Genomic DNA, 15,897 nt, shown 5'->3' with positions numbered 1-15,897 from the left:
ATAATGTGTATTAATATATATATATATATATACATACAAACACAAAAAACAAACAATAATCGTGCAATAATAACAACCATAGTCTATTGTAGTTCAGAGCTTATTTGAGGTTGTAGTGTTTAATAACCTGATGGCCAACCTTTCCAGCACTTTTTGGTTTTATTCTCCTGAAAACATTCACTCCCTTTTCCTGATAATACTTCATCGTTAATTGTCGTCTTAAAAAGAGATAACTTGAGCAATTTCACTTTACTATCTGTGGGAACTTCCTTTGCACAGATTGAATGCCGCACTTAAATTATAACTCAGCTCATACCAAAAATATTGTATACGCCCTGAAACCTCTTAGACCATTCTTGTTGTGGGAAATGTGCTGTTTAAACACCAATATTTGTTTCTTTCACAGACTAAATGGAACCCCGGGCTACATCATAATGGCTTTACTGCCCTACGATAATGCCATGATCCCGGAACTCCGGAAATTCCATGAAGCCTCTGCAACCTTCCAGTTTGCTAACCGGGACATAGTGATCAGGCAGGACTGGAAACAGCTGGGGGTGGCAGCAGTGGTGTGGGATGCAGTAAGTATTTCAGTATCATTTCACACCTAATTCTGTGTACAACACCTCATGATCAGATGGGTAAATGGGCCAAGGAATGGCTAATTCAATTTAAATCAAATAAGTATGTAGCAATGCATTATGGGACATCAAACCAGGGTAGGACTTTCACAGTAAACATTAGGGCCCTAGGGGAGTGTTTTCAAACAGAAGGACTTAGGAGTACACCTACTTAGTTTCCCAAAAGTGATGTCATAAATGGACAGGATGGCGAAGAAAACTTTTGGCACATTGGCCTTCCTACATCAGGGCTTTGAGCATGAGAGGTGGGATGCTGTGTTGTACACTACGTTGTTGCGGCCACTGTTAGAGTATTGTGTACAATTTTGGTCACCCAGCTATAGGAAAAATGCTATCAAGCTGGAAAGTGTGCAGAAACTATTCATGAGGATGTTGTCGGGTCTCAAATAACTGAGTAATATGGAGATTACACAGAAAAGCTGGAGAAACTCAGCGGGTGCAGCAGCATCTATGGAGCGAAGGAAATAGGCAACGTTTCGGGCCGAAACCCTTCTTCAGACTGATCAGGGGTGGGGGGGAGGGGACAAGAAAGGGAAAAGGAGGAGTAGCCGGAAGGCTGGAGGGTGGGAGGAGACAGCAGGGGAGCTGAGGAAGGGGAGGAGACAGCAAGGGCTAACAGAATTGGGAAAAGTCGATGTTCATGCCCCCGGGGTGCAGACTCCCCAAACGGAATATGAGGTGCTGTTCCTCCAATTTCCGGTGCTGCTCGCTGTGGCCATGGAGGAGACCCAGGACAGAGAGGTCAGAGGCGGAGTGGGAGGGGGAGTTGAAGTGCTGAGCCACCGGGAGGTCAGCTAGGTTATTGCGGACCGAGCGGAGGTGTTCGGCGAAACGATCGCCCAACCTCCGCTTGGTCTCACCGATATAGATCTGCTGACATCTAGAGCAGCGGACGCAATAGATGAGGTTGGAAGAGATGCAGGTAAACCTCTGTCGCACCTGGAACGATTGCTTGGGTCCCTGAAAGTAGTTGAGGGGGGAGGTAAAGGGACAAGTGTTGCATCTGCTGCGGCCGCAAGGGAAAGTGCCCGGGGAGGGGGTGGACCGAGAGGGAAGGGAAGAATTGACAAGGGAGTTATGGAGGGAGCGGTCTTTGCGGAAGGCAGATATGGGGGGAGATGGGAAGATGTGGCCAGTAGTGGGGTCACGTTGGAGGTGGCGAAACTGACGGAGGATTATTTTTTGTATGTGATGGCTGGTGGGGTGAAAGGTGAGGACTAGGGGGACTCGGCCCTTGTTGCGAGTGCGGGGATGGGGAGAGAGAGCAGTGTTGCGGGGTATGGAAGAGACCCTGGTGCGAGCCTCATTTATGGTGGAGGAGGGGAACCCCCGTTCCCTGAATAGTGAGGACATTTCAGATGTCCTGGTGTGGAACGCCTCATCCGTGGAGCAGATACGGCGTAGACGGAGGAATTGGGAGTAGGGGATGGAGTCCTTACAGGAAGCAGGGTGGGAAGAAGTGTAGTCCAGATAGCCATGGGAGTCAGTGGGTTTATAGTGTATGTCGGTTAGAAGTCTATCACCTGCAATGGAGATAGTGAGGTCAAGGAATGGTAGGGAAGTGTCGGAGATGGTCCAGGTGTATTTCAGTGCCGGGTGGAAATTAGTGGTGAAGTGGATGAAGTCAGTCAGTTGTGTGCGGGTGCAGGAGGTGGCACCAAAGCAGTCGTCGATGTAGCGGAGGTAGAGGTTGGGGATGGGGCCCTGGTATGTATCGAACAAGGATTGTTCGACGTAACCTACAAATAGGCAGGCATAGCTGGGGCCCATGCGTGTGCCCATAGCTACGCCTTGTATTTGGAGGAAGTGGGAGGAGTCGAACTCGAAGTTATTGAGGGTAAGGACCAGCTCCGCTAGGCGGAGGAGAGTAATATGGAGAGGTTGGGCCGGCTAGGACTTCACTCCCTAGAGCATAGGAGACTGAGAGGTGTATAAAAATAATAAGCTGGTAGATATGGAATGAACAGCCTTTTTCTTAGGCTTGGGGAATCAAGAACAAAATGGCATGGGTTAAAGTTGAGAGGGGAAAGCCTTAATAGGAACCTGAGGGGCAACGTTTTCACACTGAGGATGGTATCCATATGAATGATATGCCAGAGGAAATTATTGAGGCAGGTACAATAACAACATTTAAAAGACACTACACCCAGTGCAGACCCGTTGGGTCTGCTCCCCCAACGCAAGATTCCACCACTCACCCGTTCCCCCAACGCAATATTGTACCACTCAGGCATAGCCCCCTACTGCGCAGGCGCGGCTCATTTCTCCTCATCCCCCAGCACTCCCTCCTCCTCCTCTTCACCTTCCCTGTTCAAACCGTAGAGAGGGAGGGGGTTAGAGAGGGGGGGGGGTAGAGACGGAGGGGAGTAGAGACGGAGAGGGGGGCAGAGAGGGAGGGGAGGGGGTAGAGAGGGAGGGGAGGGGGTAGAGAGGGAGGAGAGGGGAGGGGAATAGAGGGGGAGAGGGAGGGGAGTGTAGAGGGAGGGAGAGGGCGAGGGGGGCAGAGAGGGAGGGGTAGAGAGAGGGCGGGGGTAAAGGGAGAGGAAGAGGGGGGGCTGGGGTAGGGGAGGGTAGAGAGGGATGGGGGAGAGGGAGGGTGGTAGAGAGGGTGGGAGTGAGGGCAGATAGGGAGGGGTAAATCCCTCCTCCACACCCCCCCCCCCCCCCCCCCCCCCATCACTACCCCCCACTCCGCCCACCCCCATCTTCCTCCTCCTCATTTACCTCATCCTCCTCCCATTACCCACCCCAGGGACCTACTCGGGTTGTAGAGCAGCACCAGGGCCTGGAACTCGGCCTGGTTCTCGTACTGGGCCCGGCCCTGGCTGTAGACTCCAGCCGTCAGCTCGGCTGCCGCGTGGGCTCCAGTGCAGGCCCCGACTTCATCGTCCCTGACCCCGGACCCAGGCTTGGTTCTAGCGGCGGCTTCTTTCTCGACCCTGGTCACAGCCCCATCCCAAGCCCCCGGCTCGGCCCTCACTCCAGCTCCAGCTCCAGCTCAGCTCCCCCCCCACCCCCCCCCCCCCCCCCCCCCCCCCCCCCCCCCCCCCCCCCCCCCCCAGTTGTCGGGCGCCGGCAATCGCCGTCGCTCCTCGTTCACAGCGAGCGCTGGATTGCCCCTCCCTCCCGGAGTGCCCCGCCTGCCTTGCAAGTGCATTGTGACGTCACTCGGGTTTTCCACATCTAACTCCCTCTTAAATATAGCCAATGAACTGGCCTCAACTACCCTCTGTGGCAGAGAGTTCCAGAGATTCACCACTCTCTGTGTGAAAAAAAGTTCTCCTCATCTCGGTTTTAAAGGATTTCCCCCTTATCCTTAAGCTGTGACCCCTTGTCCTGGACTTCCCCAACAACGGGAGCAATCTTCCTGCTTCTAGCCTGTCCAACCCCCTAAGAATTTTGTAGGTTTCTATAAGATCTCCACTCAATCTCATAAATTCCAGAGAGTATAAACCAAGTCTATCCAGTCTTTCTTCATAAGACAGTCCTGACATCCCAGGAATCAGTCTGGTGAACCTTCTCTGCACTCCCTCTATGGCAATAATGTCCTTCCTCAGATTTGGAGACCAAAACTGTACGCAATACTCCAGGTGTGGTCTCACCAAGACCCTGTAAAACTGCAGTAGAACCTCCCTGCTCCTATACTCAAATCCTTTTGCTATGAAAGCCAACATACCATTCGCTATCTTTACTGCCTGCTGCACCTGCATGCCTACCTTCAATGACTGGTGTACCATGACACCCAGGTCTCGCTGCATCTCCCCCTTTCCCAATCGGCCACCATTTAGATAATAGTCTGCTCTCCCGTTTTTGCCACCAAAATGGATAACCTCACATTTATCCACATTATACTGCATTTGCCAAACATCTGCCCACTCACCCAGCCTATCCAAGCCACCTTGCAGTCTCCTAGCATCTTCCTCACAGCTAACACTGCCCCCCAGCTTAGTGTCATCCGCAAACTTGGAGATATTGCCTTCAATTCCCTCATCCAGATCATTAATATATATTGTAAATAGCTGGGGTCCCAGCACTGAGCCTTGCGGTACCCCACTAGTCACTGCCTGCCATTGTGAAAAGGACCCGTTTACTCCTACTCTTTGCTTCCTGTTTGCCAGCCAGTTCTCTATCCACATCAATACTGAACCCCCAATGCTGTGTGCTTTAAGTTTGTATACTAATCTCTTATGTGGGACTTTGTCGAAAGCCTTCTGGAAGTCCAGATACACCACATCCACTGGTTCTTCCCTATCCACGCTACTAGTTACATCCTCAAAAAATTCTATAAGATTCGTCGGACATGATTTACCTTTCGTAAATCCATGCTGACTTTGTCCAATGATTTCACCACTTTCCAAATGTGCTGCTATCCCATCTTTAATAACTGACTCTAGCAGTTTCCCCACTACCGATGTTAGACTAACTGGTCTGTAATTCCCCGTTTTCTCTCTCCCTCCCTTCTTAAAAAGTAGGGTTACGTTTGCTACCCGCCAATCCTCTGGAACTATTCCAGAATCTAAAGAGTTTTGAAAGATAATTACTAATGCATCCACTGTTTCTGGAGCTACTTCCTTAAGTACTCTGGGATGCAGCCTATCTGGCCCTGGGGATTTATCGGCCTTTAATCCATTCAATTTACCCAACACCACTTCCCGACTAACCTGGATTTCACTCAATTCCTCCAACTCCTTTGACCCGCGGGCCCCTGCTATTTCCGGCAGATTATTTATGTCTTCCTTTGTGAAGACGGAACCAAAGTAGTTATTCAATTGGTCCGCCATATCCTTGTTCCCCATGATCAACTCACCTGTTTCTGACTGCAAGGGACCTACATTTGTTTTAACTAATCTCTTTCTTTTCACATATCTATAAAAACTTTTGCAGTCAGTTTTTATGTTCCCTGCCAGTTTTCTTTCATAATCCATTTTTCCCTTCCTAATTAAGCCCTTCGTCCTCCTCTGCTGGTCTCTGAATTTCTCCCAGTCCTCCAGTATGCTGCTTTTTCTGGCTAATTTGAACGCATCATCCTTCGCTTTGATACTATCCCTGATTTCCCTTGTTATCCACGGATGCACTACCTTCCCTGATTTATTCTTTTGCCAAACTGGGATGAACAATTGTTGTAGTTCATCCATGCAGTCTTTAAATGTCTTCCATTGCATATCCACCGTCAACCCTTTTAGAATTAATTGCCAGTCAATCTTGGCCAATTCACGTCTCATACCCTCAAAGTTACCTTTCTTTAAGTTCAGAACCATTGTTTCTGAATTAACAATGTCACCCTCCATCCTAATGAAGAACTCAACCATATTATGGTCACTCTTGCCCAAGGGGCCACGTACAACAAGACTACTAACTAACCCTTCCTCATTACTCAATACCCAGTCTAAAAAAGCCAGCTCTCTCGTTGGTTCCTCTACATGTTGGTTTAGATAACTATCCCACATACATTCCAAGAAATCCTCTTCCTCAGCACCCCTGCCAATTTGATTCACCCAATCTATATGTAGATTGAAGTCACCCATTATAACTGCTTTGCCTTTGTCGCACGCATTTCTAATTTCCTGTTTGATACCATCTCCAACTTCACTACTACTGTTAGGTGGCCTGTACACAACACCCACCAGCGTTTTCTGCCCCTTAGTGTTTCGCAGCTCTACCCATACCGATTCCACATCCTCCAAACTAATGTCCTTCCTTTCCATTGCGTTAATCTCCTCTCTAACCAGCAACGCTACCCCACCTCCTTTTCCTTTCTCTCTATCCCTCCTGAATATTGAATATCCCTGGATGTTCAGCTCCCAGCCTTGGTCACCCTGGAGCCATGTCTCCGTGATCCCAACTATATCATAATCATTAATGGCTATCTGCACGTTCAACTCATCCACCTTATTACGAATACTCCTTGCATTGAGACACAAAGCCTTCAGGCTTGTTTTTACAACTCTCTTACCCCTTATACAATTATGTTGAGAAGTGGCCCTTTTTGATTTTTGCCCTGGTTTTGTCTGCCTGCCACTTTCACTTTTCACCTTGCTACCTCTTTCTTCTACCCTCATTTTACACCCCCCTGCCTCTCTGCTCTTGTACCCATCCCCCTGCCACATTAGTTTAAATCCTCCCCGACAGCACTAGCAAACACTCCCCCAAGGACATTGGTTCCATTCCAGCCCAGGTGCAGACCGTCCTGTTTGTACTGGTCCCACCTCCCCCAGAACTGGTTCCAATGCCCTAAAAATTTGAATCCCTCCCCGTTGCACCATTTTTCAAGCCACGTATTCATCTGCAATATCCTCCTATTTCTGCTCTGACTGGCCCGTGGTACTGGTAGTAATCCAGAGATTATTACCTTTGAGGTCCTACTTTTAAGCTTATCTCCTAGCTCCCTAAATTCATCCTGTAGGACCTCATCCCTTTTTTTACCTATATCGTTGGTGCCAATATGCACCACGACAACTGGCTGTTCACCCTCCCCCTCCAGAATGTTCTGCAGCCGTTCAGTGACATCCCTGACCCTTGCACCAGGGAGGCAACATACCATCCTGGAGTCTCGTTTGCGGCCGCAGAAACGCCTATCTATTCCCCTGACAATTGAATCCCCTATTACTATTGCCCTTCCACTCTTTTTCCCCCCCTCATGTGCCCGCAGAGCCACCCATGGTGCCATGAACTTGGCTGCTGCTGCATTCCCCTGATGAGCAATCTCCCTCAACAGTATCCAAAATGGTATACCTGTTTAGGAGGGAGATGACCGCAGGAGACTCCTGCACTACCTTGCTACTGCTTTGCTGGCTATTGGCCACCCGTTCCCTTTCTGTCCTCTTACCTTTTACCTGCGGTGTGACCAACTCACTGTACGTGCTATCCACGACTTTCTCAGCATCGTGGATGCTCCAGTATGAATCCAGCCGCAGTTCCAATCGTTCAATGCGGTCTGCCAGGAGCTGCAGCTGTACACACTTCCTGCAAACGTAGTCACCAGGGACACCGACCATATCCCTGATCTGTTGCAGGCTGTTGCAGGCTGAGCAAACCACGGGGCCAATCTCCACTGACATATCCTACTCCCAATTTAACTATATTAAATATTAAAAAAACACAAAACTTTATCCTTTAAACTTTACTAATAAATACTGTACCCTTTAACTCCCAGAATCCTTAACCTAAAGGCAGAAATGTAAAAATGTAAACCAATCAGAGGCTTACCCCAGACTCCTTCCCTGGAACGTTGGCGATTTTGGCAGGTGTAATAATACTTTAAACGGTTAATAACTTTGGAAATATAGGTGGGATTACGACGGGAAGATGTTTATCGCCTTGACGGGAAAAATGTCAGTAGGATGTGTGAAAATGGGAAGGCTGTGGCCTAGCGTTTGGAAGAAGATAGGAAAACCAGGTTGACACATGGTCGACACAACATGGGCATAAACAAGACAAAGACTTTTAGTTATATAGAGACTTGGACAGGTACATGGATAGGGAAGGTTTGGAGGGATATCAGTCAATCTCAGGCAAATGAGACCAGATGGTCATCTTGGTCAATATGAACGATTGGGCTGAAAGGCCTATGCTGTATAATTCTATGACTATGATTTAGGATTGGAATACTGAATTTTATCAACAAAACGATCCAAAATGTATTTCAAGTCCAAGAACTTTTGTTTTAAAAGAGAAAAAAAGTGTGATAGGAATGCCATAACGACAACAGACGTTAAATAAATATAAACATTTTGTGTTTTAGGCTGTGATACTTTGCACGTTCCTTGAACTGGGAGCGGTACAGCTCCAAGACCGCACTGTGATAGAGCTGGGAGCAGGAACTGGATTGGTTGGAATAGTTGCAGCACATCTAGGTGGGTTTTGGATTACCAATGGTCTTTACCACCAACAACATAACACAAAGTGATGGAGGAAATCTGGATCGAATGGACAGACAACATTTTGGGTCAGGACCGTTCAGACTGATTGGAACTGGAAAAGAGATATGGGGGGCAGTTTGCAGGATAAAGCCAGGAAAGTGACAGTTGGATGCAGGTAAAGGGGGGTTGATTGGTAGATGGGGGGAGTAACTGGCAAAAGCTAGAGATGAAAAGGAGACAAAAGGGTGTCATTTAAGGCGAGAATAAGAGGAGTGGAAGAGAAAGGGGCAGGGAAGATGAGGGAGGAAGAATTGAGAGACTCAAGAATGGGAGATAAGCATACAAAGGAGGGGAAAGGAGCAGGATGATTGGGGGTGGGTGGGAGATAGGAGAAATGTTTGATTAGGGTGAAGAGGAGATGATATTACTCAGAATGAGAGAATTGAATGATCATTACGTTGAATTACAATGGAACATGAGGTGCTGTTCCTCCAGTTTGCGTGTGGCCTCACTCGGGCAATGGAGGAGACCCAGACCCAAAAGTCAATATGGGAATGAGAAGGAGATTTAAAATGGTTAGCAACTGGGGGATGCAGCACTTGTCAGACAGAACACAAGTGTTTGGCGAAATGGTCACCTAGCCTTCGCTGGGTCTCACCGATATAATGGGGGCCACATCGGGAGTACCGAATGCAGTAGATGATATTTGAAGAAATTCATGGGAACCTCTGTCTCACCGGGAAGGGCTGCAGGGGTCCCTGGATAGAAGTGAGAGAGGAGATGTCGGGACAGGTGTTACATCTCCTGTGGAAGCATGGGAAATTACCTGTGGAGGTGGTGGTTATGTGGGTAGGGACAAATGAATCACGGAGTTGCAGAGGGAGTGGTCTCTACGGACAGCGGATAAGGCTTGTTACGGAAATACGTGACTGGTAGTGGGATCACATTGAAGGTGGTGAAAATGTCAGTGAATGATGTGTTGGATACGGAGACAGGTGAGAAGGGTGAGGATCAGGGGAACGCTATCCTTGTTCCATCGAAGAGATAGGGAGGAAGAGAGCTGAACTATGGGGCACTGAGGAGACACAGGTGAGGGCTTTATCCACAACAGCAGGGGGAACTACATTCACTGAAGAGAGAAGACATCTCAAATGTACTAGCACGGAAAGCCTTATCTTGGGAGAAATGTGGTAGAGACTGAGAAATTTAGAGTAAGGGATGGGAGGAGGCGTAGTCAAGGTAACTGTGGGAGTCAGTGGATTTGTAGTAGACATTTGTACGTCCACATTATTGAAACTAGTTTGTATTTCATAAAGGAATCGATAAATTCATAGAATGGTTGTTCCATTCTCATTTATGTTGCAATTTGAGTAATATTTAACAAAACCAATGGAGTTGGGTGATGAGTTGGAGAGTTGAGGGAGTGTGGGTTTTTTATTTTCATTACTGCTGGTCCTGGACATTAGAAATACATTACAAATGCTGGAGTAGACTGGAGTAAACTGCTCTACATCGGCGATTTGTAAAGGTCCCACATTTGATTTGGCATTTGATAAGGTCCCACATAAGAGATTAGTGGGCAAAATTAGGCCACATGGTATTGGGGATAGGGTACTGACTTGGATAGAAAATTGGTTGACAGACAGGTAACAAAGTGTAGGGATTAACTGGTCCCTTTCAGAATGGCAGGCAGTGACTAGTGGGGTACCGCAAGGCTCGGTGCTGGGACCGCAGCTATTTACAATATACATCAATGATTTAGATGAAGGGATTTAAAGTAACATTAGCAAATTTGCAGATGACACAAAGCTGGGTGGCAGTGTGAACTGTGAGGAGGATGCTGTGAGAATGCAGGGTGACTTGGACAGGTTGGGTGAGTGGGCAGATGCAGTTTAACGTGGATAAATGTGAGGTTATCCACTTTGGTAGCAAAAACAGGAAGGCAGATTATTATCTAAATCGTGTCAAGTTGGGAAAAGGGGAAGTACAACGGGATCTGGGGATCTTTGTTCATCAGTCAATGAAAGTAAGCATGCAGTGCAGATACAGCAGGCAGTGACGAAAGCGAATGGCATGTTGGCCTTCATAACAGGAGGAATTGAGTATAGGAGCAAAGAGGTCCTTCTGCAGTTGTACAGGGCCCTAGTGAGACCACACCTGGAATATTGTGTGCAGTTTTGGCCCCCTAATTTGAGGAAGGACATTCTTGCTATTGAGGGAGTGCAGCGTCAGTTTACAAGGTTAATTCCCAGGATGGCAGGACTGTCATATGCTGAGAGAATGGAGCGGCTGGGATTGTAAACTCTGGAATTTAGAAGGATGAGAGTGGATCTTTTTGAAATGTATGTTAAGTAAGATTATTAAGGGTTTGGACACGCTTGAGGCAGGAAACATGCTCCTGATGTTGGGGGAGTCCAGAACCAGGGGCCACAGTTTAAGAATAAGGGATAAGCTATTTAGAACGGAGATGAGGAAACACCTTTTCACACAGAGAGTTGTGAGTTTGTGGAATTCTCTGCCTCAGAGGGCGGTGGAGGCTGGTTCTCTGGATACTTTCAAGAGAGAGCTAGATAGGGCTCTTAAAGAAAGCGGAGACAGGGGATATGGGGAGAAAGCAGGAACGGAGTACTGATTGGGGATGACCAGCCATGATCACATTGAATGGTAGTGCTGGCTCAAAGGGCCGAATGGCCTACACTTGCACCTATTGTGTATTGTCTATTGAGACCAAGCGCAGGGTTAGCGATCGCTTTGCCCAACACCTCCACTCAGTTCGCAATAACCAACCTGATCTCCCAGTGGCACTGCACTTCAACTACCCCTCCCATTCCAAATCCGACCTTTCTGTCCTGGGCCTCCTCCATGGCCAGAGTGAGGCCCACCGCAAATTGGAGGAACAGCACCTCATATTTTGCTTGGGTAGTTTGCACCCCAGTGGTATGAACATTGACTTCTCCAATTTCAGGTAGTCCTTGCTTTCTCGCTCCTTCCCCTCCCCTTCCCAGCTCTCCCACAATCCTACTGTCTCCGCCTCTTCCTTCTTTCCCCCCCCCCCCCCCCCCTCCGACATCAGTCTGAAGAAGGGTCTCGACCCGAAACGTCACCTATTCCTTCGCTCCATAGATGCTGCCTCACCCGCTGAGTTTCTCCAGCAATTTTGTCTACCTTTAAAAATGCTGGAAGTATTCAGTGAATTAAACTACATCAGGAGAAAAGGAAACTGAGTTAACGGTTAAGGTCAATGATCTTTCATGGGAACAGATCAAAGGCTTGAAACATTTGCTTTTCTTCTCTTTTCCTGGATGCTGCCCAACCTGCTAAATATGAACTGGTTACCAGGCAGAGGTATAGGAAGGTGGGGGAGATGAAAGTTTAGCATTGTTGTCGAGGTTACAATCTTCATGTGTAGGGTAGTGAATTTTTAGAACTTTGTACTCCAGGGTGGGTGAGGTTTGATGTGGAGGAGTCATGGAGACATTTATTGAGTACATTATAAATATTTAAAAAAATTAGGAATATGAAGATAGTGCAGGATAATGTCTTTGAGCGAAAAGATCACCCATGTTCTTGAAGAATGTTAGAACAGATTCAAAGGGCTTAATGGTCTACCCCATTCCTAGTTCTTATCAGACTAACCAAGACTTTTTAAATGATGAGCATGCTCCTAATTCAAAATTAAAAATAGAAAAGCTTGTATTTTTCTCAGACCGTTAACAATCTTGGTATCCTCCAAAATTATATCACTGTCAGTGATTAAGTGTAACCAATCTAATGTAGGTAGTGGAGCAAGCAAACATATAGACAGCAGATCCCATTCATAGTCATGAATTGATGCTTTGGTGGTTGATCTGAGGAGAAATATTGGCCTTGATGCCCACATGCATGACCCAGAGGTCCTACGCATATTGACATGCTTGACTCTGCAGCAGTCCCTCATACTCTATAGTCAGGCATAGGCTTCTTCCACTCTCTGTCCTTGACTTCATCTTTGATCAGATTCTGCCACAAATTTCTGACTTTTTTAATGTCTATGTGTCAACCTTGCATATTTTGCCTGATATACAAATGAAGGCTGACAGTTATTTGTTGTAAAAGAAGTATTTAATCCTCCATCCATCACTGTAAAATTACATGTTTTAACACAGTTTTGTTTTCTTGTTGGACTGAAACCAGGTGCCGATGTTACAGTCACTGATAGGGAAGTAGCGCTTCAGTTCTTGGAGTCTAATGTGCAAGATAACATCTCTGATGACCTGCGAGGCAGGGTGCGGGTCAAGGAACTGACCTGGGGGGTAAACCTTTCCAAATTCGAGCCTGCCAGCTATGACGTTATCCTGGGGGCTGATGTGGTTTATTTGGAGGAGACGTTCCCAGCCTTGCTGGAGACTCTGGAATACCTCAGCTCTGAACGGACCACAATCCTGCTGTCCTGCCGCATACGGTACGCACGGGACCACGACTTCCTGATGATGCTTGGAAGTCACTTTGCAGTGGAGAGAGTTCATTACGACAGCAAGAGAGATGTTCACATTTACAAGGCACAGAAAACAAAGTTGAAGGAAGAACTCTAAGGAAATGGAAGTCATTATGTAGTATAGGATTACTGGTCAGGTCGACAAAGGAATAGCAAAAGAAGCCATTCAACAACTCAAGCCTGTTGTGCTATTCAATGAGCTAAGATCTACATTTTGACATTTACTCATTACAATTTTTACCTATAAATGCCTTCATCCAATAGAAACCAGAGCAAGACATAAAATGCTGGAGATACATAGGAGGTCAGATAACTTCAATGCAAAGAAAACATTTCAGGGCTTTTGTTAGTCTTGATAAAAGCCCTGGAACCTGAACTGTTACTTTCTCTCTCCACATAAAGCTGCCTGATCTGCTGAGTTTCTCCAACAATTTGTTTTTATTTCACAACTCCAGAATATGCAGGGTTTTTTTCTTGCTTTTTGAAAAATGTTCAAATATCCCATTGGCACCTGGCTCAGCAGCTTTGTGGAAGAAAGGATTCCTGATTACCACTATCCATTGTTTGAAGTACATCCCAAACTCATTCTTCAATGGCCTTGCCCTTGTTATGAACTTCCCACCCCCAATACAGGAAATAACTTCTCCAAACACTTCATCAAATCCTTTAATCACCTTAAAAGCCTTGATTAGATTATCCATTAACCCTTTGTACTTAAAGATTTACAAGACTAGTCTTTGCAATGTCTTCGCAGTTGAACCCTTTTGATTCCAGAGTATATTCTTTCAAATTCCAGAGCTCTGAACAGTTGAAAATGACTTCTCTTATAAATTGGTCTGAAGAAGGGCCTCGACCCGAAACGTCGCCTTTTTCCTTCGCTCCATAAATGCTGCCTCACCCGCTGAGTTTCTCCAGCATTTTTATCTACCTTCTATTATAAATTGACTGGGGCGGGAGATGCGGTCATGGCAGTAAAACTAGTAGACTCACTGCCGCATAGTGTTAATGACTCAAATTCAATCCTGACTCCTGGTGCTATCCGTTCAGAGTTTGAATTTTTTCCCTGTGACCACAAGAATTTTCTCCCACACCCCAAAGATTACCTGTTGGTAATCAGCCACTGTAAATTGCCACTAGTGTGTACGTGTGGAAGAATCTGGGGGCTGTTAATGTGATGGGAGGAGAATAAAAAAAGGGATCAATGTAGAATTATTGAAAATGGGTGGTAAATAGTCGTCACGGACTCAGTGGGCTATTGGACATACTTTTGAGCCGCATCTCTCAATGCCTCTGGAGCGTTTCAGCCTCTTTCAGGGAAAATCAACATTACGTTGGCCTTCTTAATCATTTTGTTGGTATTTCTGTACCTCCACCCTCACCTCTACCCCCAACACTTCCATCCACTTGCTATTGACTAAATGCTCTGCTCATTCTTTCTTAGAACCAGAATGTGTCATATCACCATTATAGAATCCAGTCTCAATCATTGTGTTTGAGTCCAACGGACTCTCAATGAGAAATCTAATTATAAACACATCGTATTCACAATGATGTTCAACCCATGTGGGTCTATTTAAAAAAAAATGCTTATTATAATTCTGTAATAGCTTAATAATTACCTAGCCTATGAGGACTTGACCATAAACTCCAGTGTAGTACTAAAGGAGTGCTGTACTGTCAGGCAAAGATCATAGAGTGGAGCAAGATAAACCACTCCTGCAAAATCCAATGGACTGACGTGTAGTATGCAACGGAGCGGAGTCTCCGCCACTTTGCGAAACCCGACTCAACTTCCGTTATGCCTCTCGCATTGTAATCAGCGTTGCGGGGGAACAGTATATGTGTGTAATATAACTCGTCTACCAAATTCGTAATTTTGTTAATTTTCTTTTTAATTGTTTTCCTCACTGCTTAATCTATCTGTTTCGGCCCATTTCCCTCCCATCCTTCCTCCCCATCCCCCTCTTTTTCTGCATTTTCCCTTGTATTGCTCTAACACACACCATGCACAAATATCTTATTATATATATATATATGAATGTGTGTTTGTGTGAGAGGCAAGATAGAGATAATAGGCCTCAAAGTTCCATCATGGATCAGAAGCAACTTTGATTTAAAGCAACGTTCTATTTCTCTATATCTTATTTATCATGATGTACATGTAAATGTAGATATATTTCATAATGCTTAAATTCTTTAGATCCAGAGTGGGTCACCTTTTTAGAATTTGATCTCAACCTCTGTGTTTGTGTCCAAGAAACTGCGAGAAGTGTAATAAAGAAGCTATTGTTTTTAAGATGACATTCTGCCCATGTGGATTTTTTTTTAAATAACTGATTTTCCACATTATTACTTCTATTAATACCCAAAAATGTTTTCACATCTTTAAATATGTTACACTGTAGAAAAGTAATTTTTGCACCGTAGCTGGCCAGTTTAGAGGAAGCAGAAAGTAAACAAGCATTTGGTGGTCTGGTTTTGGCCGCACACCTACCCCATGTTATTGAGCCATGATGTTGTGGATGCCAATGCAGGAATCAGTTATACATACCGCTTATGCTCAGTACCCCTGGCTCACTGTACTGAGTAACGAGTGTGGCAGATGGTGAACCATTAGGATTTCCAAAAAACACTTTATATGCCAGATTATTGTAGTTCACTGTACAGAATAATTACCTCAGTTCAGTTTATTGTCACATGTACCAAAGTACAGTGAAATTACATTATTACAATCGAGCCATTACAGTGTTATAGGGATGACAAGGGAATAACATTTAATACAAGGTACAAGCCAGCAAAGTCCGATCATGGATAGTCCGATGGTCACCAATCAGGTAGACAGTAGTTCAGCACTGCTCTCTGGTTGTGGTAGGATGATTCAGTTGCCTGATAACTGGTGGGAAGAAACTGTCCCTTCTGGAGG

The 15,897-nt window shown here is 46.0% G+C and overlaps 1 protein-coding gene across 2 annotated transcripts in view; it reads left to right on the top strand.

Annotated features, from left to right (window-relative positions):
• The window catches only part of mettl21a (methyltransferase 21A, HSPA lysine), a 28,906-nt gene that overhangs the window by 11,087 nt on the left and 1,922 nt on the right, over nucleotides 1–15,897 (top strand). The window contains exons 2-4 of one of the 2 annotated variants that reach the window (XM_055638345.1): nucleotides 407–581; nucleotides 8,383–8,494; nucleotides 12,674–15,275. In XM_055638345.1, the coding sequence (XP_055494320.1) occupies nucleotides 435–581; nucleotides 8,383–8,494; nucleotides 12,674–13,071 (657 nt within the window). In that variant the 5' untranslated portion in view covers nucleotides 407–434 and the 3' untranslated portion in view covers nucleotides 13,072–15,275. Of the gene's footprint in view, nucleotides 1–406; nucleotides 582–8,382; nucleotides 8,495–12,673; nucleotides 15,276–15,897 lie in introns of those variants that run through there. The other variant, XM_055638346.1, reaches the window with a different exon arrangement.

The sequence above is a fragment of the Leucoraja erinacea genome, chromosome 7, assembly GCF_028641065.1.
Source record: "Leucoraja erinacea ecotype New England chromosome 7, Leri_hhj_1, whole genome shotgun sequence".
NCBI classification, from domain to species: domain Eukaryota; kingdom Metazoa; phylum Chordata; class Chondrichthyes; order Rajiformes; family Rajidae; genus Leucoraja; species Leucoraja erinaceus.
Note: the sequence above shows the minus strand (reverse complement) of the source record. Positions and strands in the feature narration are given on the sequence as shown.